The 26,473-nt window shown below is 54.3% G+C and overlaps 2 protein-coding genes across 6 annotated transcripts; both read left to right on the top strand.

The window, feature by feature from the left end:
- Positions 1-345: 345 nt before the first annotated feature.
- Positions 346-5,657, top strand: DHRS13 (dehydrogenase/reductase 13). Of its 2 annotated transcripts, none has more exons than XM_003912515.5 (5): positions 346-626; positions 743-861; positions 1,832-1,955; positions 2,146-2,457; positions 4,544-5,657. In XM_003912515.5, exons 1-5 carry the CDS (start codon positions 500-502, stop codon positions 4,993-4,995), a joined length of 1,134 nt encoding a protein of 377 aa, XP_003912564.1. In that variant the 5' UTR covers positions 346-499; the 3' UTR covers positions 4,996-5,657. The 2 variants fall into 2 exon arrangements, with proteins under 2 accessions (XP_003912564.1, XP_021784565.1); XM_021928873.2 differs by having other exon boundaries at positions 533-642.
- Positions 4,999-25,225, top strand: FLOT2 (flotillin 2). 4 transcript variants are annotated; one of them, XM_003912502.4, is made up of 11 exons: positions 4,999-5,911; positions 15,545-15,626; positions 20,270-20,360; positions 21,353-21,476; positions 21,886-22,004; positions 22,127-22,240; positions 22,331-22,450; positions 22,540-22,754; positions 23,188-23,371; positions 23,698-23,847; positions 23,960-25,225. In XM_003912502.4, the coding sequence occupies exons 1-11, from the start codon at positions 5,863-5,865 to the stop codon at positions 23,996-23,998; spliced, it is 1,287 nt and encodes a 428-aa protein (XP_003912551.1). In that variant the 5' UTR covers positions 4,999-5,862; the 3' UTR covers positions 23,999-25,225. The 4 variants fall into 4 exon arrangements, with proteins under 4 accessions (XP_003912551.1, XP_009188246.1, XP_009188249.1 ...); XM_009189982.3 differs by lacking the exon at positions 20,270-20,360 and adding an exon at positions 18,625-18,715 and having other exon boundaries at positions 5,713-5,911; XM_009189985.2 differs by lacking the exon at positions 20,270-20,360 and having other exon boundaries at positions 5,865-5,911.
- Positions 25,226-26,473: the final 1,248 nt, after the last annotated feature.

The following is a 26,473-nucleotide window of genomic DNA, read 5'->3' as shown; positions in this document are numbered from 1 at the left end:
GGGACTCTGCCGGAATGCACACAAACACCTACAACGTGCTTACATGGTCTCACAGGATCGAGAGGCACGCACACAACCCGAAGGGTGATCCTAGGGACCATGGGCACATACACACCTGGAGGTCATTCACATACAAGCGTTGTAGATGCATGCACATACCTAGCATGCACTCCCAGGGTGTCCGTGGACACTGACACCCAGGTGTTCACACAGGCACACACCTAGGGGGCGCTCCCAGGGCCCAAGTGCACACACGCACCTCAAAGGTGTCCACGGAGGCACACGCCCCCAGGACACCGACGCACGCCTAGGGGGCGCTCGCAGGGCCGGCGAGCACCCGCACGCACACACACCCCTGCCCAGCCTCCTACCAGCCTCCGCCTTCGGAGGCTGACGCGCCCCGGCGCCGTTCCAGGCCTGTGCGGGGCGGATCGGCAGCCGCCTGGCGGCGATCCAGGCCGGCGCGGGGCCTGGGCGGGAGCCGGGAGGCGCGGCCGGCATGGAGGCGCTGCTGCTGGGCACGGGGTTGCTGCTGGGCGCTTACGTGCTTGTCTACTACAACCTGGTGAAGGCCCCGCCGTGCGGCGGCATCGGCAACCTGCGGGGCCGCACGGCCGTGGTCACTGGTGAGTGCGGAGGCGGGTGAGTGCGAGCTGGCGGGGCGCGCGGAGGGGAGGCCGGGCCGGCGGTAGCAGCAGCCCGCCAGGCTCAGCTCAGCTCGGCTCGCGCCTGCGGTCCGCAGGCGCTAACAGCGGCATCGGGAAGATGACGGCGCTGGAGCTGGCGCGCCGGGGAGCGCGCGTGGTGCTGGCCTGCCGCAGCCGGGAGCGCGGGGAGGCGGCTGCCTTCGACCTCCGCCAGGTGAGAGGCAGCGGGGGCGCGTGGGACCGTGAGCCGAGAACCCGCCGGGACACAGAGAAGCCAGCAAAGGGGCTGCGGAGGATCCGGGTCCAGGGAGGAGAGTGCGGCGCGGGCGGCTGAGCGCGAAGAGGGAGTGCACGGAGCGCCGGGGTCACCCGAGGAAGGCGCACCAGAGCCGAGTGGGGGAGGGGCTTCCTGAAGGCCGTAATTGCAGTTCTGAGACGTTTAAGCATCAGTAGAAGTTGGGTTAATGATTAGTAGGGAAGGGAACAGCAGAGGGCACAGCATAAGCAAAGGCCCTCAGTAAGCAAGAGAGCCGGACTGATCTGAAAAACTGAGAAAAAGATTTAATGAGGCTGAAGCACAAAGTATGAAGAAGATGGGCAAATGAGGGGGCTAGAGGACCTTCTAGAGCCTATTGAGAAGCTTGGATTTTATAGATTGGGCAGCACAGACCACTGGAGACCATAAACGGCCCTCAGTAGGCTCCGGGCTGTCAGAATAGCCTTTGGAAGGAACCCCTTTGTGGCTGCGTGGTGCTTGGAGTGGAGGGGCAAGAGCGGGCGAGAGGAGACCAGTGAGAAGTCTGTTACAGATTTGGGGGTAAATGGTAATGGGGAAAGGAGGTGATAATAATAGCAAGTACCTACCCAGTGCTGCTGGAGTGTATTTTACACATGTTAACTCCTTTCATTCTCACAACAGCTGGGTGAGATTGGTACTGTTATTATTATTCCCTTTATGCAGTGAGAGAACTGAGGCCCAAAGAGATTAAGTATCTTGCCCAAGGTCACACTCTAGTAAAAGGCAAAGTCAGGATTTGAATCCACACACTTATCTAGTAAACTCTAAGACGTAGGGGCAGATTTTATTAAACAGTAGGAGATGAACTCTCAGAATTTGGTTCCTGGGGAGAGAGGGAAGAGGAGAAAGATGCCTGGTGACAAGCCCAGCCCTTGCCGCTCCACAGGAGAGTGGGAACAATGAGGTCATCTTCATGGCCTTGGACTTGGCCAATCTGGCCTCGGTGCGGGCCTTTGCCACTGCCTTCCTGAGCTCTGAGCCACGGTTGGACATCCTCATCCACAATGCCGGTGAGGGGCAGCAGTCCCTGTGGGGTGGGGGGTGGCGGGTGGCCAGGGGCAGCTGCCCCCTCCAGCGGAAGCCCTGCTGGGGCCAGTGGACACATGGGAAGGATGCCCCCTACTCCCATCTCATAGATAGGGATGCCAAGGCTGCAGAGTTCCTTCTGGAGCAGCCACTTACATCTAGCCTCTGCCCCAGGGATCAGTTCCTGTGGCCGGACCCGCGAGGCGTTTAACCTGCTGCTTCGGGTGAACCACATCGGTCCCTTTCTGCTGACACATCTGCTGCTGCCTTGCCTGAAGGCATGTGCCCCTAGCCGCGTGGTGGTGGTAGCCTCAGCTGCCCACTGTCGGGGACGTCTCGACTTCAAACGCCTGGACCGCCCAGTGGTGGGCTGGCGGCAGGAGCTGCGGGCATATGCTGACACTAAGCTGGCTAATGTACTGTTTGCCCGGGAGCTTGCCAACCAGCTTGAGGGCACTGGCATTACCTGCTATGCAGCGCACCCAGGTGAGGTCTGGTTCTTCGGCTTCCGATTCCCCTCTCCTTTCCATGCTCCATCCTGTGCCCCTCACACCACTACCACCTCCCCACCCCCAATCCCTCATTGAGTCACAGAATCTCAGAGCAGGAAGGAAGCATAGTCCAAGGAGAGACCTGTTCCTTGCTGATCTTGGAACCAGGCTCTCCTGGTTTAGGTTCTTCCTCTCACAGCACAAGCCTGGGTGCTGAGCCCTGGGGGGTGTATGGCCATGAATAAGACCTGGATTCCCACCCCCAGGAGTCATCTGCACTGACTGAACTGATAATGATGATGATGATAGCTAATAATTTTTCATTCATCTAAGAAGCATTTACCGAGCACCTACTCTGTATGAGGCATTATTTGCAGTGCTGGGGATATAGCAGTGAACAAAACAAAGACCCTGCCCTCAGAGTTTGCATTCTAGTTTGAAGGAGACGGAGAGAGCCAATAAATATATACAATGAGGGGTGGTGATAAGAGTTCTCTGAGGAAAGAGGAAACAGGGCGAGGGGCAAATGGAATGGGAATATGGTGTGGCAGTCAAGGAAGACATATCTATAAAGGTGACATTTGAACAGAAGCCTGAAAGATACATGGCTCACTGGGGAGATGCCCAGAAAAAGAGAGAACAGTGCAAATAATAAGTGCAAAGGGGCCGGAAGCGGTGGCTCATGCCTATAATCCCAGCAATTTGGGAGGCCGAGGCTGGTAGATCACTTGAGGTCAGGAGTTTGAGACCAACCTGGGCAATATGGTGAAACCACATCTCTAGGCCAGGTGTGGTGGCTCATGCCTGTAATCCCAGCATTTTGGGAGGCTGAGGCAGGCGATCACAAGGTCAGGAGTTCAAGACCAGCCTGACCAACATGGTGAAACCATGTCTCTACTAAAAATACAAAAATTAGCCAGGCGTGGTAGCGTGTGCCTGTAATCCCAGCTACTCAGGAGGCTGAGGCAGGAGAATCACTTTAATCCAGGAAGTGGAGGTTGCAGTGAGCTGTGATACCGCCACTGCACTCCAGCCTGGGGGACAGAGCAAGACTCCGTCTCAAAAAAAGAAAAAAAAAGAAAAAAGAAAACCCTGTCTCTACTACAAATACAAAAATTAGCTAGACATGGTGTCTGGCACCTGTAGTCCCAGCTATTCAGGAGGCTGAGGCAGGAGAATCGCCTGAACCTGGAGGTGGATGTTGCAGTAAGCTGAGATCTCGCCACTGTACTCCAGCCTGGGTGACAGAGCGAGACTCTGTCTCCAAAACAGAAAAAAGTAAGTGCAGAGGCCCTAAGGCCTGGTGTGCTTGAGAAAGGCTAATGTGGCTGGAACAGAGTGAAGGGGGAGAGTGGCAAGAGGTGAGGTCACAGAGAGGCACTGGGTCCTGTAGGGTTTGGAGGGAGGTTCACTATAAGCATTCTGACTTTTACTCTGAGTGAGATAATTGGGGATCCAGAGGCACACTTTGTCTTATGCAAGAGGTTATACCAGGATAACAAGATCTGCCGTATTCATATTACCATACTGCATTTTAGATAGTCACTGCCTAAAGCTCATTAGTAATTATAATAGCGATGATCACAATTAGCCTTTATTAAGCCTCTATTACACTCCATATCCCTAATGTCCAAAATAGTGGCTGGTGTACTGCAAGTACTTAATAAATGTTGGTTAAACAAGGAACAGGACTTGAGCTAGAAGAAAAGATGGAGAGAGACTGAGAATTGTTTCAGGCATGGGACACAGCATGAACAAAATCTGGGATGTGAGGTGAACAAGCAGTTTGGATGGAAGGGAAGAGGCTTCATGCAGGAAATGAGTGAAGTCACCTCGCAGAAGTCCTGAATGCCTGGTAAATACTATCCTGGTTCCCTTGAAACCAGATTCTGTCCCTATTCTTCTAGCTCTGTTCTTTTTTTTTTTTTTTTTTTTAAAGAGACAGAGCTTCACTATGTTGCCCAGGCTGGTCTCAAACTCCTGGGCTCAAGCGATCCTCCTGCTCCACCTCCGGAGTAGCTGTGACTATAAATGCACACCACTGCGCCTAGCCCAACTCCTTTCTTTCTTCCTGCCTACAGGGCCTGTGAACTCGGAGCTGTTCCTGCGCCATGTTCCTGGATGGCTGCGCCCACTTTTGCGCCCATTGGCTTGGCTGGTGCTCCGGGCACCAAGAGGGGGTGCCCAGACACCCCTGTATTGTGCTCTACAAGAGGGCATCGAGCCCCTCAGTGGGAGATATTTTGCCAACTGCCATGTGGAAGAGGTGCCTCCAGCTGCCCGAGATGACCGGGCAGCCCATCGGCTATGGGAGGCCAGCAAGAGGCTGGCAGGGCTTGGGCCTGGGGAGGATGCTGAACCCGATGAAGACTCCCAGTCTGAGGACTCAGGGGCCCCATCTTCTCTGAGCACCACCCACCCTGAGGAGCCCACAGTTTCTCAACCTTACCCCAGCCCTCAGAGCTCACCAGATTTGTCTAAGATGACTCACCGAATTCAGGCTAAAGTTGAGCCTGAGACCCAGCTCTCCTAACCCTCAGGCCAGGATGCTTTCCATGGCACTTCATGGCCCTTGAAAACCTCGGATGTGTGCCAGGCCATGCCCTGGACACTGATGGGTTTATGATCTTGACCTCCATGGTTACTTTCTGGGGCCCCAAGCTGTGCCCTGGACATCTCTTTTCCTGGTTGAAGAAATAATGGGTGATTATTTCTTCCTGAGAGTGACAGTAACCCCAGATGGAGAGATAAGGGGTAATATGCTAGACCCTGTGCTTCTCGGAAATTTGGATTTAGTATTTTCAGGCCCCACCCTCATTGATTCTGATCAGCTCTGGAGCAGAGGCAGGGAGTTTGCAATGTGATGCACTGCCAACATTGAGAATTAGTGAATTGAGCCCTTTGTAACGGTCTAGCTAGGTAGTTAAATTACCCCCATGTTAATGAGGTTGAATAAGGCTCCCGAGCTAAGGGACTTGCCCAAGGTCCCACAGTGAGTAGGAGAAGGGCCTGAGATTTGAACCCGGGGGTCTGAGGCCAGGGCCGACTGCCGTAAGATGGGTGCTGAGAAGTGAGTCAGGGCAGGGCAGTTGGTATCGAGGTGCCCCATGGGAGTAGGGGGACGCCTTCCGGGCGGATGCAGGGCTGGGGTGATCTGTATCTGGAGCCCCTTGGAATAAAAGCGCGTTGACCGCCGAGGCTACGCTCGCTCCTGCCTCAACGCGCCGGCCCCGCCCTCCGCCGCCACACTTCCGGCGGGGCTGCGACCACAGAGGGGCGCGGGCGAGCGGGCGGCCGGCCGCTGGGGGTGGCGGGATAGGCTGGGCGCGGCCGGCGCTGCGGACCCGCTGCTGCTCTTCGGGTCTGTGCGGTCCCGAGGGCCCTCAGTGCCGCCGGCGCCATGGGCAACTGCCACACGGTGGGGCCCAACGAGGCGCTGGTGGTTTCAGGTGAGGGGGCGGCGAGGAAGGTGGGTGCTGTGGAGGGTGCTCGGGGTGGTTGCAGGGCTGGGGAGTGCACAGGGAAGAGCTGGGCCTGAGTCCACCGCGCGGCGCAGGGCTCTGGCCCCCGGGCCGCACCTGAGGCCCCTGACAAGAGAGATCCCCTTGTACTCACGCTTTCCTTGCTGCGCACCCTCGGGCGCTCCCCCTCCCGCTGCGTGTTTTCCTGTGTTTATTTGCTTCTCCTCCCCTTCCCCCTCCTTAGGCGGGGCCTCCCCGCCGCTCCACCGTGTGGTGGGGGGTCCAGAACTGAAGCTGTGGGGTTCCAGGAAGGAGGGAACTAGTGGTTTGGGGAACGCGGAGGTTTGGCTGGATTCCAGAACCCGGGATTGGGGGCGGGTCGCCCAGCCCTGGAGGGCAGGTGCCTGTATGGGGAGGGGCCCTGAGATGGAGGTCCTTTCTCTGGGCACAGTCAGACCCATTAATTTCAAACACGCTGGGGCTTGTTGGGGATTACTGGCACTGCCCGCCCAGGAGACGCGGGTGCGGCCTCTACAGGTTGGGAAACCCGGTTCTGGGCTGTGCAGCTCGGGATTGCAAAATGCTGCAAGTTCCATTATTTCTGTCTAGGTGGGGCATGGGGACTGCGGTACTGGGGAAAAGGAGCCGCTATTGAGATTTTATATTTGGGGTGCTTTAAGAAGCGGCTGACACCTTGCAAGCCACCAGGTTGTGCAGCTCTTGACTCTCAGGAGTTGCGGCTGACAGCTTGGAGACCTGGAGCTGGAGGAATTTCTCTTGTCTGTCTTCCCACTATCAGTGCTGATTTTTTTCAGCCTGCGTGCAGATTTGGTACAACTGGTTACTGAAGAGGTAGAAGGGGGTAGAAGCCCTGAGCCAGGCCTTATAGCTGCCAACCCTTGGAGAGGTGTGATAAATCCACTGGGAATTTTCATTCCAAAACATGGCTTCAAGTTCACTTTGGGTCTCAAAATCAGTCTCTCCACTGGGACATCCCCAGTGTGTGGGAGATAAGTACCCTACCCCCCTGAAGACCAGAAATAGCCTTGGGGACAGAAGGGAGACTCCCAGAGAATGCTGAAGCCAGACTTGCTCCTCTATATGACCTGAACCTGTCTCCCAGTCCACACCCTTAGAGAAGGTTTTTAGAGACCAGAATCTGCACTGCACTTTGTTTTTCTTGTGGAATTTCCTTCAGGAAGCCCAGACTCTGGACTGAGAAGACAAAACTACAGTTCCATCCTTGTGGAAAGTCTTGGGACTGAGCGGCAAGAAGAGCCCCAGAGATGGGCTGCTCTGTGCCTTCCAGTTACTGAGAACCTGGTCTTCAGAACAGAAGTCAATGCACTGTTAGCTTCAAAGCCATTTTAGGGGTGGGAAGAGGAGGTCATGCTGAGAACTGAGAATGTGGAGTCAGGGAAGCAGAGAAGGTTGGGGGTGGCGGATAATGCCTGGCACAATGATACCTTGGGATTTGAGATGACCAAGCTGAGATCCAACTCCCTCTTGCGTGTGGAATCCTGAGAGAGCAGAGCAACTGCTCCCACCCCTGCCCCCACCTGTCTACCTTGCGCCTTGGACCTGCATCTAAGACCAGAGGCATCTCACCCAGCCCAGTTTCAGGAGGATGCTAATACATCTCATGGTCATCTTTTCCATCCTTTCTTATCTAACCTCCCTCCTTCAGTTTGTAACATAAAACTTTTTTCTCTCTACTTTTGAAAATTTTAAAGGGGAATCATTTTCATTTGGATGGGGTCAGGGTGGGGATAAGAGGGGAGAAAAGCATAATTTTATTTTCACTCACCCTAACTGAAATTTAGTGTTTCCTGTGATTATGAATGTTGGCAACAATTCATGATAGTATTAGCAGAAATTTTCTTTTTTTTTTTTTTTTTTTTTTTTTTTTGAGACGGAGTCTCGCTCTGTCACCCGGGCTGGAGTACAGTGGCCGGATCTCAGCTCACTGCAAGCTCTGTCTCCCAGGTTTATGCCATTCTCCTGCCTCAGCCTCCCGAGTAGCTGGGACTACAGGCGCCCGCCACCTCGCCCGGCTAGTTTTTTTGTATTTTTAGTAGAGACGGGGTTTCACCGTGTTAGCCAGGATGGTCTCGATCTCCTGACCTCGTGATCCGCCCGTCTCGGCCTCCCAAAGTGCTGGGATTACAGGCTTGAGCCACCGCGCCCGGCCTCAGAAATTTTCCTACTACACTACAGTTATTGCTGGTACCTTGAAAATCTGTTGGCCGGGTGTAGTGGCTCATGCCTGTAATCCCAGCACTTTGGGAGGCTGAAACGGGAGGATCAGCTAAGGTCAGGAGTTTGAGACCATTCTGGCTAACATGGTGAAACCCTGTTTCTGTTAAAAATACAAAAATTAGCCGGGCATGGTGGCGCACGCTTGTAAGCGTCTCAAAAAAAAAAAAAAAAGGAAATAATTTACATTTTGAAATTAAGCTAGTAATTAGATTTACCACTAGATCTTAATATTTAATGTATTAATAAAGAACGACATATTACTATATTGCACATTTAGTTTTAAATTTTGATAACTTTTAATATAATTTCTTATGTATTTATTTTATGAATTTATAAGTATTCTTGGCCAGACTAATTCCTGTAATTCCAGCAATTTGAGAGGCTGAGGCAGATGGATCACTTGAGGCCAGGAGTTTGAGACCAGCTTGGGCAACATGGCAAAACTCTGTCTGCACCAAAAAGAAAAATTAGCCAGGAGTGGTGGCACATACCTGTGGTCCCAGCTACTCCGGAGGCTGAGGTGGGAGGATCGCTTGAGCCCAGGAGGCAGAGGATGCATTGAGCCAAGATCACACCAGTGCACTCTAGCCTGGGCAACGGAGTGAGACCCTGTTTCAAAACATAAATAAATAATAAATATGGCCGGGCGCGGTGGCTCAAGCCTGTAATCCCAGCACTTTGGGAGGCCGAGACGGGCAGATCACGAGGTCGGGAGATCGAGACCATCCTGGCTAACACGGTGAAACCCCGTCTCTACTAAAAAACACAAAAAACTAGCCGGGAGAGGTGGCGGGCGCCTATAGTCCCAGCTGCTTGGGAGGCTGAGGCAGGAGAATGGCTTAAACCCAGGAGGCGAAGGTTTCAGTGAGCCAAGGTCGCGCCATTGCACTCCAGCCTGGGAGAAAAGAGCGAAATTCCATTTCAAAAAAAGAAAAAAGATAAACCTAAGCACTTAAAATTTTAGGAGTTTGATTCAAGAATCAGGCAGTGCCAGACGGCGGGTGGTTTGGAGCCCAAGGGGAAAGCTTGTATAAGGTGCACACCGAAGCAAGGCAAAGAAAGCATTTGAGGCCGGGCGCGGTGGCTCAAGCCTGTAATCCCAGCACTTTGGGAGGCCGAAACGGGCAGATTACGAGGTAAGGAGATCGAGACCATCCTGGCTAACACGGTGAAACCCCGTCTCTACTAAAAAAATACAAAAAACTAGCCGGGCGAGGTGGTGGGCGCCTGTAGTCCCAGCTACTCGGGAGGCTGAGGTAGGAGAATGGCGTGAACCCGGGAGGGGGAGGCGGAGCTTGCAGTGAGCTGAGATCCGGCCACTGCACTCCAGCCTGGGCGACAGAGCGAGACTCCGTCTCAAAAAAAAATAAAAAAATAAAAAATAAAAAAAAAATAATAAATATTCTTGAGGAGGGGTCCTTAGGCATTGCTGGATTGCTAAAGGGGTATGTGGCTCAAGAAAGGCTAAACTCCCTAGTACGATAGGGCCTTTTTTTTTTTTTTTTAGAGACACAGTCTTGCTCTGTCACCCAGGCTAGTAGATTGCAGTAGCATGATCACAGCTCACTGCAGCCTCGACCTCCCGGGCTCAAGCAATCCTCCCACCTCAGCCTCCCAAGTAATTGAGACTGTAAGTGCATGCCACTACACTCAGTGTTTTTTTAAAAAAAAAACAAGGTCTTCCTCTGTTGCCCAGGCTAGAGTGCAGTGGTGTGACTTCGGCTTACTGCAACCTCCATCTACCAGGTTCAAGCCATTCTCATCCCTCAGCCTCCCAAGTAGCTGGGATTACAGGCACATGCCACCATGCCCGGCTAATTTTTATATTTTTAGTAGAGACGGGGTTTCACCATGTTGGCCAGGCTATTCTCAAACTCGTGGCCTAAAGTGATCCGCCTACCTCAGCCTCCCAAAGTGCTGGGATTACAGGTGTGAGCCACCGTGCCTGGCTGCTAATTTTTAATTTTTTGTAGAGACAGGGTCTCCCTATGTTGCCCAGACTAGTCTCAAACTCCTGGGTTCAAGCAATCCTCCCCCCTCAGCCTCCCAAAGTGCTGGAATTACAGTCATGTGCCATCATGCCCAGCCAGGATATGGACTTCTTTTTTTCTTTTTTTTGAGACGGAGTTTTGCTCTGTCGCCCAGGCTGGAGTGCAGTGACGCGATCTCCGCTCACTGCAAGCTCCGCTGCTTCCCGGGTTCACGCCATTCTCCTGCCTCAGCCTCCCTAGAAGCTGGGACTACAGGCGGGGTTTCACCGTGTTCGCCAGGATGGTCTTGATCTCCTGACCTCTCAATCCGCCCGCCTCAGCCTCCCAAAGTGCTGGGATTACAGGAGTGAGCCACCGCGCCCGGCCTGGACTTCTTGACTAGTGGGAAGAAGGTGGGCTGGACATGGTGGCTCACACCTGTAATCCCAGCACTTTAGGAGACCGAGGTGGGAGGATAACTTAAGGCCCAGAGTTTGAGACCAGCTTCTGCAACATAGCAAGACCCTGTCTCTACAAAAACAGTTCTTTTTAATTAGACAGTCATGGCAGTGTATGGAAGGCTGAGGCTGGAGGATCGCTTGAGCCCGTGAGTTCAAGGCTGCAGTGAGCTATGATTACACCACTGCATTCAGCCTGGGTGACAGAGTACAATACTGTCTCAAAAAAAAAAAAAGGTGGAGGAAGGCCAGGAAGGGCAGGGGATGCTCCTGAGAGGGCAGAGTGGTGGGGCTGTGTCCTGGAGAAGGGCTAAGAGAGTGGAACAGAGGTTATCATGGAGTATTTTGTGGTTCTTCAGCTTAATTGTAGAAAGGGAAAGCAAGTTGGATTAGAAAGAGTGAGGTAGCCGGGCGCGGTGGCTCAAGCCTGTAATCCCAGCACTTTGGGAGGCCGAGACGGGCGGATCACGAGGTCAGGAGATCGAGACCATCCTGGCTAACACAGTGAAAGCCCGTCTCTACTAAAAATACAAAAAAATTAGCCGGGCGTGGTGGCGGGCGCCTGTAGTCCCAGCTTCTAGGGAGGCTGAGGCAGGAGAATGGCGTGAACCCGGGAGGTGGAGCTTGCAGTGAGCTGAGATCCGGCCACTGCACTCCAGCCTGGGTGACAGAGCCAGACTCCGTCTCAAAAAAAGCAAAAAAAAAGAGTGAGGTACAGTCAGGAGAAACTTCCAGGTCTTGAGATGAGTAAGAGTTACAGAAGTCAAGGAAAAGGCACCTAACTGGCCTCTTGGGAGGGGTGCTCAGGCTGAGTGATCGGGAAACTGGCAGGAAGTTGCCTTCCAGGGGAGGATGCTGGTAGGGGCGGGCAATCGGGCAGTTTCAGCTTCCTGTTGTTGCAACCCTTGGGAACCTGGCCATGTTGCCCTTAGCCAAGGCCCAGATTGAGCTGTGGCAGCCTGCTCCCCAAGCCAAAGAATAAGTTAAAGGTAAAGGGTGGGCTCGGTGCAGTAGCTCATGCCTGTAATCCCAGCACTTTGGGAGCCTGAGGCAGGCAGACCACCTGAGGTCAGGAGTTTGAGACCAGCCTGGCCAACATGGTGAAACCCCATCTCTACTAAAAATTTAAAAATTAGGCAGACGTGTTAGTGGTTGCCTGTAATCCCAGCTACTTGGGAGGCTGAGGCAGGAGAATCTCTTGAACCTGGGAGGCGGAGGTTGCATTGAGCCAATATTGTGCCAATTCTCTCCAACCTGGGCGACAGAGCAAGACTCTGTCTCAAAAAAAAACAAAACAAAACAAAACAAAACGGAAAACAAAGAGTGGCCATCTACCCTGTCCATCCCCCACCCCACTCACTCCCTCATCCTACCGACACCACTACCACCTTCCCACTGCACATTGAGAAGTCCCCTGGAGCTAGCCCAAGGCAACCATGCCCCAGCCCCCACCAGGCCAGAAGATGTAGAATAAGCTGTGATTTTTGGTCCCCTTCCAGTTTCACCTGATCCTGAGATGGTTTAGGTTTCAGATTGAGTGCTTGTCCTCAGAGGCCTCCCCACCCCACTTCCCAGGTCAGAGAAGCCCGGAATGGCTTACCTTGAACAGCAGCCCTGTAAGCAGGTAGTTCTACCCCAGAGAAACAGACAGACAGAGACCCAGGACCCCCTCTTACTGTTCCCTGCCCACACTGTAGGGCTGCTCTTTGATCCCTGGACCTCTGGCTCTGCTACTGGAACTTCATGCATGGCAGCAGACCCAGAAAACGGGGTTACCTGCCTGGTAGGCAGTATTAGATGCCAGCTCTCCAACCTTTCAAGCCCACTGGGAGGTCTTTATTTCTTTGCCTCCACCCACCTGAAATTTGTCCCCAGTTTCCCGTTCTCTCCATTGTGTCTGTTTCTATTATTGTCCTCACCATCCACCCAAACCCAGACTCTAGAGCTGCACTGTCCAATGTGAACAGGAGCCACAGGTGGCCATTTAAATTAATTAAATAAAAAATTCAGTTCCCCAGTCACGCCAGCCTCATTTGAAGTGCACAACAGTTGCATGTTGCTAGAGGCTGCTGTACTGCACAGCATAAACACAGAAGAAGATATAGAACATTCTTACCCTTGCAGAAAGTTGTCACGGATAAGACTGCTCTAGAAGTTGTCTGCCAGTATCAGCTACCATGCCTTGCCTGGATTACTGCAAGAGGCCAGTCTCCCTGATCCCAGTGTCTTCCTCCTTGTGCAAAGTGTTATGTGTTTCTCAAGGGTAACCTTGCTCCCTGTCACTTGCTCATACAGCTTCTTGGCCTAACACACAAGACACTGTGTGATCTGCTGTCTGCCCCTCCTCTTGCCTTGTTCCCTGCTGTGAGTCCCCAGAGACACCCAGCTGCATGAAACTCCCCCAGACCCTTGACCTTGGGAGTCAGACAACCTTTTGAGGTTCTTTGAAGATTTCATGAAAACCTAAATTTGTGAACATGGAAATGATAATGCTCGGCCAGGCGCGGCAGCTCACGCCTGTAATCCCAGCACTTTGAGAGGCCAATGCCTGTGGATCGGTTGAGCCCAGGAATTGGAGAACAGCCTGGGCAACATGGTGAAACCTTGTCTGCACAAAAAATACAAAAATTAGCTGGGCATAGTGGCACACACCTGCAGTTCCAGCTACTCGAGAAGCTAAGGTGGGAGGATCAATTGAGCCTAAGAGGTCGAGGCTGCAGCGAGCTGTGATTGCACCACTGTACTCTGGCCTGGGCGACAGAATGAGACCCTGTCTCAGAAAAAAAAAAAGAAATGATAACACTCTCTGGTTTTTCCCAGATCACTTATTTCCTTAGAATTTTGTTTCCTGTACATTTTTTTGCACTGCAAGTTAACTGCCTGTCTAGTTTTATGAAGGTTTCCTTGAACTTGCTGAGGAATTTTGACATTAACAAGAGAATTCACTACAAGAATCTTAGGAATTGATTTTTCTCATTTCTGTATAGGGAACATGTAGAACATGTCTAGATCATGGATCTGGGTTGTGGCTGAATTAGATATTCTGTATAGTTGACACACTGTTTCCAAGAACCACTTCCTGTTTTGTTTTTTGTTTTTTTTTTGAGATGGAGAGTGGCTCTGTCACCCTGGCTGGAGTGCAGTGGGGCGATCTCAGCTCACTGCAAGCTCCGCCTCCCGGGTTCATGCCATTCTCCTGCCTCAGCCTCCTGAGTAGCTGGGACTACAGGCACCCGCCACCACGCCCAGCTAATTTCTTTTGTATTTTTAGTAGAGACGGGGTTTCACCGTGTTAGCCAGGATGGTCTCCATCTCCTGACCTTTTGATCCGCCCACCTCGGCCTCTCAAAGTGCTGGGATTACAGGCGTGAGCCACTGCGCCCGGCCGAACCAGTTCCTTTTTAGGCCTTTTTGCTTTGTCTTCACTTCTCCCGTTGGTACCACAAGTTAGCCTTTGTTTTGAGACCTTGCCTTCCCCACCCGTTCCCACGGGTGGGGAACAAAGTCATTCTGAATGTTCTGAAAGTAGAGAACCAGCCTCACCGAGATGTGTCTGCCAGGCAGGAGAGCAAACCCCCTCACCTTGGCTGGGAGACTCTTCCTCCCCTCCCAGCCCCCCAGTGTTGTCCCCGTCTGCGTTCCCTCTCTGTCTACACCCACCGTGATAACAGGTGAACTCCAGGGCATACTTGTTTATTGATTGAATTAATTAAAAATGGAAGCTGGACCAGGCGCGGTGGCTCACGCCTGTAATCCCAGCATTTTGGAAGGCCAAGGCAGGTGGATCACGAGGTCAACAGTTCGAGACCAGCCTGGCCAACGTGGTGAAATCCTGTCTCTACTAAGAATACAAAAATTAGACGAGTGTGGTGGCACATGCCTATAATCCCAGCTACTCGAGAGGCTGAGGCAGGAGAATTGCTTGAACCTGGGAGGCAGAGGTTGCAGTGAGCCGGGATCATGCCACTGCACTCCAACCTGGGCAACAGAGCAAAACTCCGTCTCCAGAAAAGAAAAAAAAAAAGCTGGCCTGGTGAGGTGGCTCACACCTGTAATGCCAGCACTTTGGGAGGCCAAGGCGGGCAGATTGCCTGAGGCCAAGAGTTTGAGACCAGCCTGGCCAACATGATGAAACTCTGTCTCTACTAAAAATACAAAAATTAGCCAGGTGTGGTGTGGGGGCACCTGTGATCCCAGCAACTCAGAAGACTGAGGCAGGAGAACCACTTGAACCCAGGAGGCAGAGGTTGCAGTGAGCTGAGATTGCGCCACTGCACTCTAGCCTGGGCAACAGAGTGACATTCTGTCTGAAAAAAAAAAAATGGAGGCCAGGCGCAGTGGCTCATGCCTGTAATCCCAGCACTTTGGGAGGCTGAAGCGGGTGGATCATGAGGTCAGGAGATTGAGACCATCCTGCCTAACACAGTGAAACCCCGTCTCACTAAAAATACAAAAAATTAGCCGGGCATGGTGGCGGGCACCTGTAGTCCCAGCTGCTTGGGAGACTGAGGCAGGAGAGTGGCTTGAACCCGGGAGGCGGAGCTTGCAGTGAGCTGAGATTGCGCCACTGCACTCCAGCATGGGCGACAGCGCGAGACTCCGTCTCAGAAAAAAAAAAAAAAAAAAAAAAAAGCTTTTCCAGATCACCTCTGCCCATTGTCCTGTTCTGTTCTGTTCTCTGGAAGCACTTACATTCTGAATTATTCATTGGCTATCCTTCTCTTTATGTAAATTGCCTGTCTACCAAGCAAGATTTTAAGTCCCATAAGGGCAGGGAGAACTTCTCTCTCATTTATGTGTAACCTCAGCACTAGGCACCCAACAGTAGGCGTTGTCAAGTATCAGAGCAGATAAAGGACAAAAGTGGCTCAGTGGGCTGGAGGGTAGACAGACCCAAGAACAGACTGACCTGTGGTGGTTTTTTTGCTCCCCAGGGGGTTGCTGTGGTTCCGACTATAAACAGTACGTGTTTGGCGGCTGGGCCTGGGCCTGGTGGTGTATCTCCGACACTCAGAGGTAAGCACCTGGGGGCTCTAGGACCTGTCATGGAGTGGGCCAGGGAGATAGGGGCTTCCAGCATTGTTCTGCTTCACCCTGAGGGTCAGCTAGAGCATCCACCGTTTCCATATTCCATTCTGTTGGAGGGGTGGGGAGGGCGCCTCCTAAGAAGCATGTGAGAGGGGTTGCACAGGGGTGCGGGAGACACGCGTCAGGTAGGTCTGTCATGGGCACCCCCTCCTTAGTGGGTGTTCTTTTTTCCACTGGAGGTGGCATTACTTCTGTCCCAGAGAATTCAGGGTCATATCCCAGGCAGAATCTTGATTTCCTGATTACAACTCAAAGTTATTTAAGAAGTCTTTTATTATACACCCAGTTTGGAGTGGGCATATGAAAGGAGGAAAGGCTGGAGAGACCCCATGCACACCCTTACCTATGCAGGCCCTGGGGACTGCAGTCAGGGACTATGTGGCAGAGAATGGACATATAGTCAAAAGTGGTTCTATGACAGTGCTGAGTTAGACTTAGACAGGGAGGGGGACCTAATGAATTAGTGCTGGGGCTGAGCAAGACAGGTCTGGACCTCCTAAATCAGTCTGGAAGGACTTACTAGAGGAAGTGAGATTTCAGCTCCCCAGAGGACCCACCATCCGGCTCTACCTGCCGCTGCCTGCAGAGCCTAGGGCAGGGCCAGACCTGGCCTCTCCTGGCACCCTCACTGCCCACCCAAGAGATGAGGCATGCCAGCTACCTTTTCACAATCGCCCCCTTCCTGATTATGGGAGATGGGGTGGTAGGGAGGAGAGGAGCAGACCCTTCCCAACCAGGACCCAGGCAACAAGGGCAGCAGAGCTGTCATGTTGCAAGGGGGTCGGTCACCCCACAGGGGAAATAATGGAGATTCCAGTGGAAACTCCCTCTGCCCCAGCCCCCACCTGTCAGCAGCTCACGTCTGCACCAAGCTACTAGTGCTTGAGGCTCCTGGGAGTCTGAGGGCATCTGCTAGGGTCAGGGGGAATTGGGAAGCATGGCACAATGGATTAACTTCACTGGTTCCCAGTAACCGCTCCACTCTCCCACCTCCCTCACTTTACCTGGCCGGAGGTGAGCGATGCTGGGGGACTCTTCTGGTTCAAAGCTCAAAGTGTCAGAGTAATCAATAGTGGCCACAGCCTCCACTCAAGAGGATCCTGGCTGCACCTGAGTGGGCCAGTGGCCTGTCAGAAGCCGTAGGGAGCCCTCTGCAGACATACCGCCACCCCGCACACTGTGCATTCCCAGCACAACAGAGTATCTTGTCCAGACACCTGCCCTGCATGGGCAGCCACTGCTAGGCCAATTCCCCTGCAGTCCGTTCTCTGGATTCTTGGTCCCCTGCTCTCCCTTCTTGCTCCAGGGGGCAGAGCCAGGACAGAAGGGCCGAGCCTTTCTGACAGCAAGTTTGGAAGTTAGAGGAGAAGGGCCTTGTATCTCTTCCCAGGACACTGACCTCACACCCAGGCTCCACATCCTCCCTCTGGTCTCACTTGCTGGGTAGTCTGAGCCAGTAGTCCTTCCCTCATCCCCTTTTCTTCGGGGGCAGCCTCTTCCCCAGTCCCTAGCCTGCTTGGGGGACATCTCCACAGGCTGGGGCCTTTATTTCCCTATGCTGGCAGGAGCCTCTCGGGTCAGAGTAGAGGCTTCTAACTCAGCCTGGATACTTAGCCTCCCTCTCGAGGTCCTTTCCGCAACTGTCTATATGTCACATGCCCTTGGGGTCAGCCATTCTTCTTCCAGGCTCAGTGACCCCTCCTGCTACACTTTGCTGCCACATCCTATACTATCCCGAGGCCCTGATGTGGGCAGCTCTCTCTTACCTGAGCAATTCTTCCACCTTTGGCATCTGAGCTGCAGCCTCCCTTCTTCCCTCCCCACTACCCTTCCTCCCTCCCTCTCTCTCCCCTGTTTCCCCCTCTCCTTCCCCAGAAGAGAGCTTGGTGGGTTCCTGTCTGAGCCGGGTCAAGAATCCTCTCAGGCCCAAGGCTGCTGGTGTTAAGGGCTCAAACGAAGGCAACCTTTGCACATCTGCATGGCCAGAGCCCCAGGGCTGGCACTGTGGGGATGGCCCCTCCCAGGGCTGAGATGGGGGCTGCACATTGACTGCTGCTGCTTATCACCCCTCCACCTGCTTCTGCCCCTTCACCCTCGGCCTCTGTCCTCTCTTCCTTCCTCTGATTTAGGGAAACCTTCCACACTGTCCACAGCCTGGACTCTGTCTAGACACCCACCCTGCACACACACTGCTTAGGGAGGCCCAGCCAGCATGGCCCAGGGAGCTTCGAGGCACCTTGTTTTCTTTGCCAATAATCTTCTCTCTGCCCCTGGAAAACTTTAGAAATTCCCAATTAAATGTCTCCCTTATCTCTCAGTTGTCCCTGAATATTCTGGCAGGAACACACTTTCTCCTCCCCCAGCCTTCCTTGACCCCCACATCAGAACATTTGGGCTTTTCTGGCCTCGCCTTGCCTTCTTAGTGATAGAAAGTGCAGACCTGGTGGATTCAGCATTTGCTAAAGCTCAGGAGTCCCCAGAATAGCCTCCTACTCCCGATTTCTGGAAACACAGGTTTACCTGTGTGAAGACAGGGGGCTAAGGCTCAGTCTCCCAGATTGCGACAGGATCCCTGGGAAAGTGAGGTGGCGGGCAACCCAGGTGCGCTGTGCACAAGCCTCCTGACCTCAGGCTGCAGGCCCAGAGTGGCAGCAGGCATCTTCCCCAGCCCAGCAGGTCCTCACTAGAAGGGTTTGGGGCTAGAGAAGAGACCCAGAGGCCTTGGAGCAGCACGGGGGGTCTCTGCTGTCCTGCAGCCCTCAGCTGAGCTGGCAGTTGGGGGGTTGGATTACTGACAGCATGCCCCCCCACCGCCGTCCCCAGGCATCAGGCATCGGTGCTTGTCTGGTAACTACTGTGTGTGTTTGCTGTGTCCCCTCCTCCCCTTCCTGTCCCTACCTCTCCCCATCCCCTGGCTGCTCCTCAGACTGTCTCTGGAGGTTATGACCATCCTGTGTCGCTGTGAGAATATTGAGACGTCGGAGGGGGTTCCACTATTCGTAACAGGGGTTGCACAGGTAATAACCCACCTGCTTCCTCCTCCATGTCTAACCTTCTCTCTTCCTGCCCTGCGGGGCCTGGCAGACAGGAGCCAGTGGACTCCCCTCCTGAGACCGTGCCTTCCTCCCTCTCCTCTTTTCTCTCCTCCAACTGCTCTGGGTGCCAGTATGGATCCCTGTAGATCCCCAGGTCCCTTGCCCTTGCCTATTGGACTGCAAGTGGGAAAACAGCAAGGGATTCTGGAAGCTTTGCCAAGTCTGCCAGTGAGTGTCCCTGGATGCCAGGCCTTCATTACCATGCAGCCATAGCTGGTGAAATCTATTCTTGGGCTTAAGTGTTAAGTAGCTCCAAATGCTTACTCTGTCATGTGTGGGTTCCCCTCTTCATTGCTTCATTCACCAGCTCTCTACTGAGCACCTTCTCAATTCGAGGCATGTGGACTGCAGGAGTGAACAACAAAAAGCCCCCGCCCCCTCAGAGTTTGTGTGCCAGCAGGTTCCCAGGCTGGAAGAGGCCTGAACTGCATCTTTCTCACCCCTTCCCTCTGCATTAAATTGCCCTTCAGCCTCCACTTAGGCAAAAACACTATACCACCACTCCCTTCTTCACCCATCCTGCCGTCTCTAATGGGGAAGGGGACCATCCCCATCTCCTTAGCCCTTGTAGCCATGGGAAGTACAGAGGCCTGAGAGGCTTGGAGTACCTTGTGTGGAAGGGGTAGGGTCCAGGCCTCCCTCAACACCCCATTTGATGCAGTTCTGTCCCGCTCCACACCCACACCTGCACTTGAAACACCTGCACATGCCCAGATCCCTTTTAAGGCGGGTGACTGTGGACCCTGGAGGAATCAGATTGCCTGGCCAGAACAACTCTTTCCAGGGTTAACACTCCTTGGCCAAGAAGCTCTAGTGTGACCTCAGTGTGCATTCCCCATGTGACCCACCTGGGCCTAATACCAGATGTGGGTTTCAAGTCAAAAGGCTGCAGCCACCCGGTAGGGCTTCTCTGGCAAGGGGCAGGTACAGAATCACTTCCATCTTAGCCCAGCAGTGTGCATACTCCAGGATGCCAGGCAATCAGACAGAACTTTCCGGGCAGCTTCCTGGGGCACCCTGGAGTGCTGGGTAGATCAAGGAATGGGCCAAGGCCCCTGCGGGAGGCTCAGATGACATCCATGGATGGCCTACGCAGCAGAGCCGGGAGGACCAGCACTGACTTGCTATCCTAGAACATACACACAGCTACACCTGAATTCTCCCCCAACCACCAGCCCCCAACCACCTACAGCCACTTCTTTCTACTTCGTTTTCCTCACAACCAGCCAGGCTGGCTTGAGCAGAGAGTATGTGCACATACACAGCTCACTTCTGCTCCTTCCCCTGGGGCCACCTGCACCCACCTGCCCTCCTGCCCACCTCCTTCTCAGACACTCCCATCTCAGCCCCATTGAGAGTCCTTCCTCCACCTTCCTCACCAGGACGCAGCCGGAGCAGTGAGGTACTGGACTCTTTCCCAACACCACCAGGCCCTGCGCCCCCAGACCCATGCCCCTGTTTTGCGTTTCTTGGCAGGATTTCCCTAGAGATTATGACGTTGCAGCCCCGCTGCGAGGACGTAGAGACGGCCGAGGGGGTAGCTTTAACTGTGACGGGTGTCGCCCAGGTATAGTAACTCAGCAGCCCTGCGCATGTCCGTTGAGCTGCCTGGTCCTGTACTCGGGTTCGGGGGGAGGAGGAGAGGACGGCAGCCAGGGGCAGTCTCTCTCCAGCGCCCCAGCCCCCGCAAGTCCCGCAAGAGAGGGCCAGTCGGGTCGTCGCCACTGGAACATGCTCACCGGGCCCTTTTGGCCACCCAGCAGGACTAACAGACACCCCTTCTCTCCTCAGCGGGCCCACGAGGGACAGAACCAGTGCTGAGGGCTCCTGGCTCACTAACCCCACCCCCATTCTTTGCAGGTGTTGGAAATGTCAAGCCCCAGAATCCAGGCCTTCCTTGTTCCCTGGGTATGGGGTGGGAGGGGTGGGGCCCAGAGGGAGAGGCATGTGAGGCAGAGGAGCTCTGGACTCTGGGAGTCAGAAGCTGTGTCATATTCCCAGCTGGGGGCCTAGGTGAGGGCTTCCAGCCCCGATCCACCTCTTGGCATCACAGGGCAGCGAGGTTCAGCCATGCTGTAGACCTCGGCGAGGGGTTGGCTGAGTACCTCAAGAAAGAGAGGCATCCTTGGTTGCATCCGCCAACCCTCTCATGCCCTGTCCAGGCGCTTTCCTTCTCTGTCTGTGTCCCTATTGCTCATTCTGCTTGTCATACTCTCTGCCCCTCAGCCTCAGGGTCTCCCACGTGTGGGAAGCCTGCAAGGGAGGAATTGGCTGGTGAGGGGACAGTAGGCTGAAGGGGTGGGGAGACAAGTCCCGAATGCCCATGAGAGGCCGTGGCAGGGCCTGGGGCTGCCAGTGCAGGTGAAGTTTCACAATGTGAGAAGCCCTTGTGCTGCTATCTCCCCACTAGAGGCCTCAGACAGATTCCAGCCCCCTAGGGCCTCCAGGTCTGAAAAAAGGAAGGGAGGAGGCACAGCCATCATCCTGCCTACCTCTGGGTCTGGGGCCTCCGTCTTCCTCACTGCAGCCTGGCTGAAGTGCCTCTGTCATCACTGGCAGGTGAAGATTATGACAGAGAAGGAGCTCCTGGCTGTGGCTTGTGAGCAGTTTCTGGGTAAGAACGTGCAGGACATCAAAAACGTCGTCCTACAGACCCTGGAGGGACATCTGCGCTCCATCCTCGGTGAGGCCCTGTCCTGCCTTTGAGGAGCCTCACGGGGCCCCTAAGCCAAGGCAGGAAGGGGTGCAGGGCTGGGCAGGGGACCTGTTTCACTGGTGTTTCAAGCTAAAACGTTCTTCCTCAAATATTTAATTTCAAAACCTCAGGTGACTTGAGTGAAGGAGAGGGCACTGGGGTGGGATGGGGGCTGTCAGTCTGCTCAGGAACCTAGTGCTGCTTGGGACACTTTTCCTTGTCCAGCCTGGACTGTGCAGCAGGAGGCTCGGTGTTAAGTGCTGTTGAGAAGATACCCCAGGAGACCCAGTTCAGACTGCAGCACCCTGCATGCACCCCGACCTCTACATGCATACCTCCTCCCTTCCCCAGCTGGCTGGGTCCCTGGGGAGCCAGCCCCTGATCTCTCTGCCCCCAGGTACCCTGACAGTGGAGCAGATTTATCAGGACCGGGACCAGTTTGCCAAGCTGGTGCGGGAGGTGGCAGCCCCTGACGTTGGCCGCATGGGCATTGAGATCCTCAGCTTCACCATCAAGGTACGATGTGATGGGAAGCTGTATCTCCTGGTGTCCCTCTGGCAGATGGTGGCTTCGCTAGAGGGGCATCTTTGTGCCTCTGGCTGCTCCTTTGAGCCTCTGTTACCCCATTCCCTCCCCAGGACGTGTATGACAAAGTGGACTATCTGAGCTCCCTGGGCAAGACGCAGACTGCCGTGGTGCAGAGAGATGCTGACATTGGCGTGGCAGAGGCTGAACGGGACGCAGGCATCCGGGTACGTGGGTTCAAGGACAGGAAGCTCAGGGGTGATGGGACCATGATGACTCGGGACCTCTACTCACTCACCTGCCCGTTTTGCCCCCAGGAAGCTGAGTGTAAGAAGGAGATGCTGGATGTAAAGTTCATGGCAGACACCAAGATTGCTGACTCTAAGCGAGCCTTCGAGCTGCAAAAGTCAGCCTTCAGTGAGGAGGTTAACATCAAGGTGAGCAGCCTGAGGGCATCCTGGGTTGGGCCTCAGGGATCAGGACTTGGTGACTAGACTCGAATATGCCAACCACCCTCTTGCTACAGACAGCTGAGGCCCAGTTGGCCTATGAGCTGCAGGGGGCCCGTGAGCAGCAGAAGATCCGGCAGGAAGAGATTGAGATTGAGGTTGTGCAGCGCAAGAAACAGATTGCCGTGGAGGCACAGGAGATCCTGCGTACGGACAAGGAGCTCATCGCTACAGTGCGTCGGCCCGCCGAGGCCGAGGCCCACCGTATCCAGCAGATTGCCGAGGGTGAAAAGTGAGAGCCGCCCAGGTGCCAGGGTCAGGGCTTAGTCAGCCTCCTCTGCCTTCAGTGCACTCCCTGTACTCTCCTGACCACAGCTTGGAAGCCACTTCTCCTCCACTGTGTCTTCTTACTCACTGTGAAGTGAGGATAACCCCATGTACCCTGTGGGACTGCTGTTAGGAAGACTAAATAGATAAAGGAGGCTCCAGTGCCTGTAGTGCTTGGGCATAGACAGCATCCTGGTTTGTCCCCTCCCACTTAGAGCTAGGAGCTGGTGGCCTTACCCTGGCCAGAGCTAGAAGGTGAGGCCACCCCCCTCCATTCAAATGTTTCCCACCCCTGACAGCCCCCAAGGCAGAGTATTTGAAGGATTGCTGGCCCCCAGGCAAGGCTTGAGGGGACCCTGGTACATCCCACTGATCCTGCCTGGCCTGGGCTCCCCCAGGGTGAAGCAGGTCCTCTTGGCACAGGCAGAGGCTGAGAAGATCCGCAAAATCGGGGAGGCGGAAGCAGCAGTCATCGAGGCGATGGGCAAGGCGGAGGCTGAGCGGATGAAGCTCAAGGCGGAAGCCTACCAGAAATACGGGGATGCAGCCAAGATGGCCTTGGTGCTGGAGGCCCTGCCCCAGGTGAGGCTTCCACCTAAGTGGGTCCCAGGGTCCAAGTGTCCTTGCTTGACTAGCTGGGCAAGTGCCAGAACTTCTCTGGGCCTTGCGAGTAACACAGGGACAGGTGGCTAGAAGGGTTAAATGAGGAGCATCTTCAGCAGGGGGCAGGAACCCTACAACAGACCTAAGCCTACAGGGCCTACAGGGCCTCTCTTACCATGGCTCACTAAGGGCCGCCCAGGCTGCTTTGGGGTTGGAGTGAGTTGAGGAAGGGAGGGAAAGATGCTGAACCAGGCTGGGAACGGAGTCAGCGCCAACCAGGCTCTCCTCCCACTCTTACCTCCTAGATCGCTGCCAAAATCGCTGCCCCACTTACCAAAGTCGATGAGATTGTGGTCCTCAGTGGAGACAACAGCAAGGTCACATCAGAAGTGAACCGACTACTGGCCGAGCTGCCTGCCTCTGTGCATGCCCTCACGGGCGTGGACCTGTCTAAGGTGTGTGCCTGCCTAGCTGCGGTGGGGTTGCCCGGGCAGCCTATTGGACTGGCCAGGCAGAGTGGTCCTGGGTCCTGGAGCCAAGGCCTCATGGCATGTCCCATCCTTGCAGATACCCCTGATCAAGAAGGCCACCGGTGTGCAGGTGTGAGGCTCCTGCAGGCCCACTCTCTTCAGCAGCCACCCAGCCCTCCCTCCAGCACCCGTTTTAATCCCACAGAACAACGGGAATGTTACTGACTCTGGTGCCTTATCTTGAAGGGACCAGAAGTGCTGCGTGTTCAGGCCATCTCTGGCTGTCTTCCTGTCCCTCCTGTCTCTGTCCACCTCCTCCTCTTCCTCTCTTTTACCCCACTTTCACTGCCACTTTCATCAGGTTTGTGTCTCATCTCCCTGTGTGTCTTTTCCTTTATCTCTTTTTCTTTCCGCCTATGCACATCATGTAGTTTAAGCTGAAGATGTTTATTACAATCACTCTCTGCCTGTGGGGGGTGGCCCTGCTGCTCCTCAGAATCCTGGTGCCTTGAAGTTCTCTGTGCATCTGCCCATCCTCCCTATGGCTGTGGCCAGAGCTCAGCATGGGCAGGGGTTCTATGTAGGACGGTCACTGTCCTCTCTCCCGGACTGGTCTTCCCAGCCCTAAATCCTGCCCCAGGAAGCCCACAGCCTCACCCGCTGCTGCCCCTCTAGGTCTGGGCAGCCATGACCTGCAGGGCCTAGCACCACTGTCTTTCCCCTCATCTGCCCAAGACCCCAGCTGGCGCTCATACCCTGTCCTTTCTCCCTGACCCCACGGGCACAGAGGCAAGGCCTCCTGTCTGCAGCAGCTTCCTCAGTTTCCTACTGCCTTAGGAGGCCCCTGCTTGTGCTCAGGGAAGGCCTCTTCATGGGCATGTGTCTGCTGGGGCGGTGGGGCTTGGTGCCAACTCTGCTAAGTTTTCTGAGATGAGGGTCTAGCCCTGTTGGGGACAGAAAAGTGTGTAGACCTTCTTCCTGCTAGGGCTGCACTGTCCTGGGTGTTGGGCCCTTCTGGTGGACAAGGCTGTGCCAACCCTGTACAGAATAGAGTGATGTAACCTGGCCAGACCCCAGAGCCCTTGTGCCATCTTTCTTCCTGGCCAGAGTGATGGGGTTCCAGCCATGGGGAAGCAACCCAATACTCTGTCTCGTTGCTCCAATGGAGGCAGAAGAGCCCAGGACCCAAGCGTCTTGGCAGGGGTGCTGTGAATGTCCAGTGGTCCCAGCACCCCACCCTGGCCCTGCCCCAGCCTGTGTAGCTCTTCCTGCATGTGGATGCTGCATGTCTGGTCTGGGGCTTGGATGTTGCACTGCCCCACTGCCTGTCCCTTCTGGTAAAATAAAGATCTCTTAATGCCCACCCCTGCATTGTGTCTTCTGTGAGGAGAGAACCAAGAACCAACCACGTCCCCTATCCCTCTTCAGCTTCAAGGCAGCTTTTAGCCTGTTCTTCCCCACCCTAGCCACTGGAGGGCAACAGCACACAGCACACTGGCCTTGCGCCACCACTCCCGCCTTGTGCTTGTACATGCCTGATTGGCTAAGATGCTGAGGTCAAACCCCAGCCCTGGAACATCTGGCTCCATCACAGGCAGAAGGTGGAGGGGGCTGGCAGGGCGCAGTTGCACATGCCTGTAGTGCCAGCTACTCAGGAGGCTGAGGTGAGAGAATTGCTTGAGCCCAGGAGTTTGAGTCCAGCCTGGACAACATAGCAAGACTCCATCTCTTAAAAAAAACAACAAAAAAAGAAAAGGTGGAGGAACCTGCCAGTTCACTGCACCTCTGTACCAGTATACTGAGCCCTACTCAGTAATGGAGCCCATCTCTCAGGCTTAAGAGCTTAGACTTGGGCCAGGCGCGGTGGCTCAAGCCTGTAATCCCAGCACTTTGGGAGGCCGAGACGGGCGGATCACGAGGTCAGGAGATCGAGACCATCCTGGCGAACACGATGAAACCCCGCCTCTACTAAAAAAATACAAAAAACTAGCCGGGCGAGGTGGCGGGCGCCTGTAATCCCAGCTACTCGGGAGGCTGAGGCAGGAGAATGCATGTAGAACTCGGGAGGCGGAGCTTGCAGTGAGCTGAGATCCAGCCACTGCACTCCACCCTGGGTAACAGAGCCAGACACCGCCCCCAAAAAAAAAAAAAAGAGCTTAGACTCTGAAGCAAGGCAACTTAGGTTTAAATTTTAGCTTTGTTATTTATTATCTGTGTAATCTTAGGTGAGTAACTTCATCTTTCTGGGCCTCGATATCCTTTTTTTTTTTTTTTTTTTGAGACGGAGTCTCGCTTATGTCAGCTTCAGGCTGGAGTGCAGAGGTGCTTATCTCAGCTCACTGGGCAAGCTCCTCGGGCCTCCTGGGTTCACCCATTCTCCTGCCTCAGACTCCCAAGGGCTGGGACTACAGCCTGGCCACCTCACTTCAGCCTATTTTTTGTATTTTTAGTAGAGAAGGGGTTTCACCATGTTAGCCAAGATGGTCTCTGGATCTCTGACCTCGCGGATTCACCTGCCTCAGCCTCCCAATGTGCTGGATTACAGGCATGAGCCACTGCGCCTAGCCAACATTCTTATACACTTAATTTATCAAATGCTTGCCATGTACTA

This window comes from Papio anubis, chromosome 17 (genome assembly GCF_008728515.1).
Source record: "Papio anubis isolate 15944 chromosome 17, Panubis1.0, whole genome shotgun sequence".
Taxonomy (NCBI): domain Eukaryota; kingdom Metazoa; phylum Chordata; class Mammalia; order Primates; family Cercopithecidae; genus Papio; species Papio anubis.
Note: the sequence above shows the minus strand (reverse complement) of the source record. Positions and strands in the feature narration are given on the sequence as shown.

Coding starts and splice junctions, on each gene's coding strand:
- FLOT2 (XM_003912502.4), top strand. CDS start 5,863: ATGGGCAACTGCCACACGGTGGGGCCCAACGAGGCGCTGGTGGTTTCA. Junction 5,912..15,544: donor CGAGGCGCTGGTGGTTTCAG/GTGAGGGGGCGG, acceptor TTTGCTCCCCAG/GGGGTTGCTGTGGTTCCGAC. Junction 22,241..22,330: donor AACGGGACGCAGGCATCCGG/GTACGTGGGTTC, acceptor TTTTGCCCCCAG/GAAGCTGAGTGTAAGAAGGA.
- DHRS13 (XM_003912515.5), top strand. CDS start 500: ATGGAGGCGCTGCTGCTGGGCACGGGGTTGCTGCTGGGCGCTTACGTG. Junction 627..742: donor CCGCACGGCCGTGGTCACTG/GTGAGTGCGGAG, acceptor TGCGGTCCGCAG/GCGCTAACAGCGGCATCGGG. Junction 1,956..2,145: donor CATCCTCATCCACAATGCCG/GTGAGGGGCAGC, acceptor CCTCTGCCCCAG/GGATCAGTTCCTGTGGCCGG.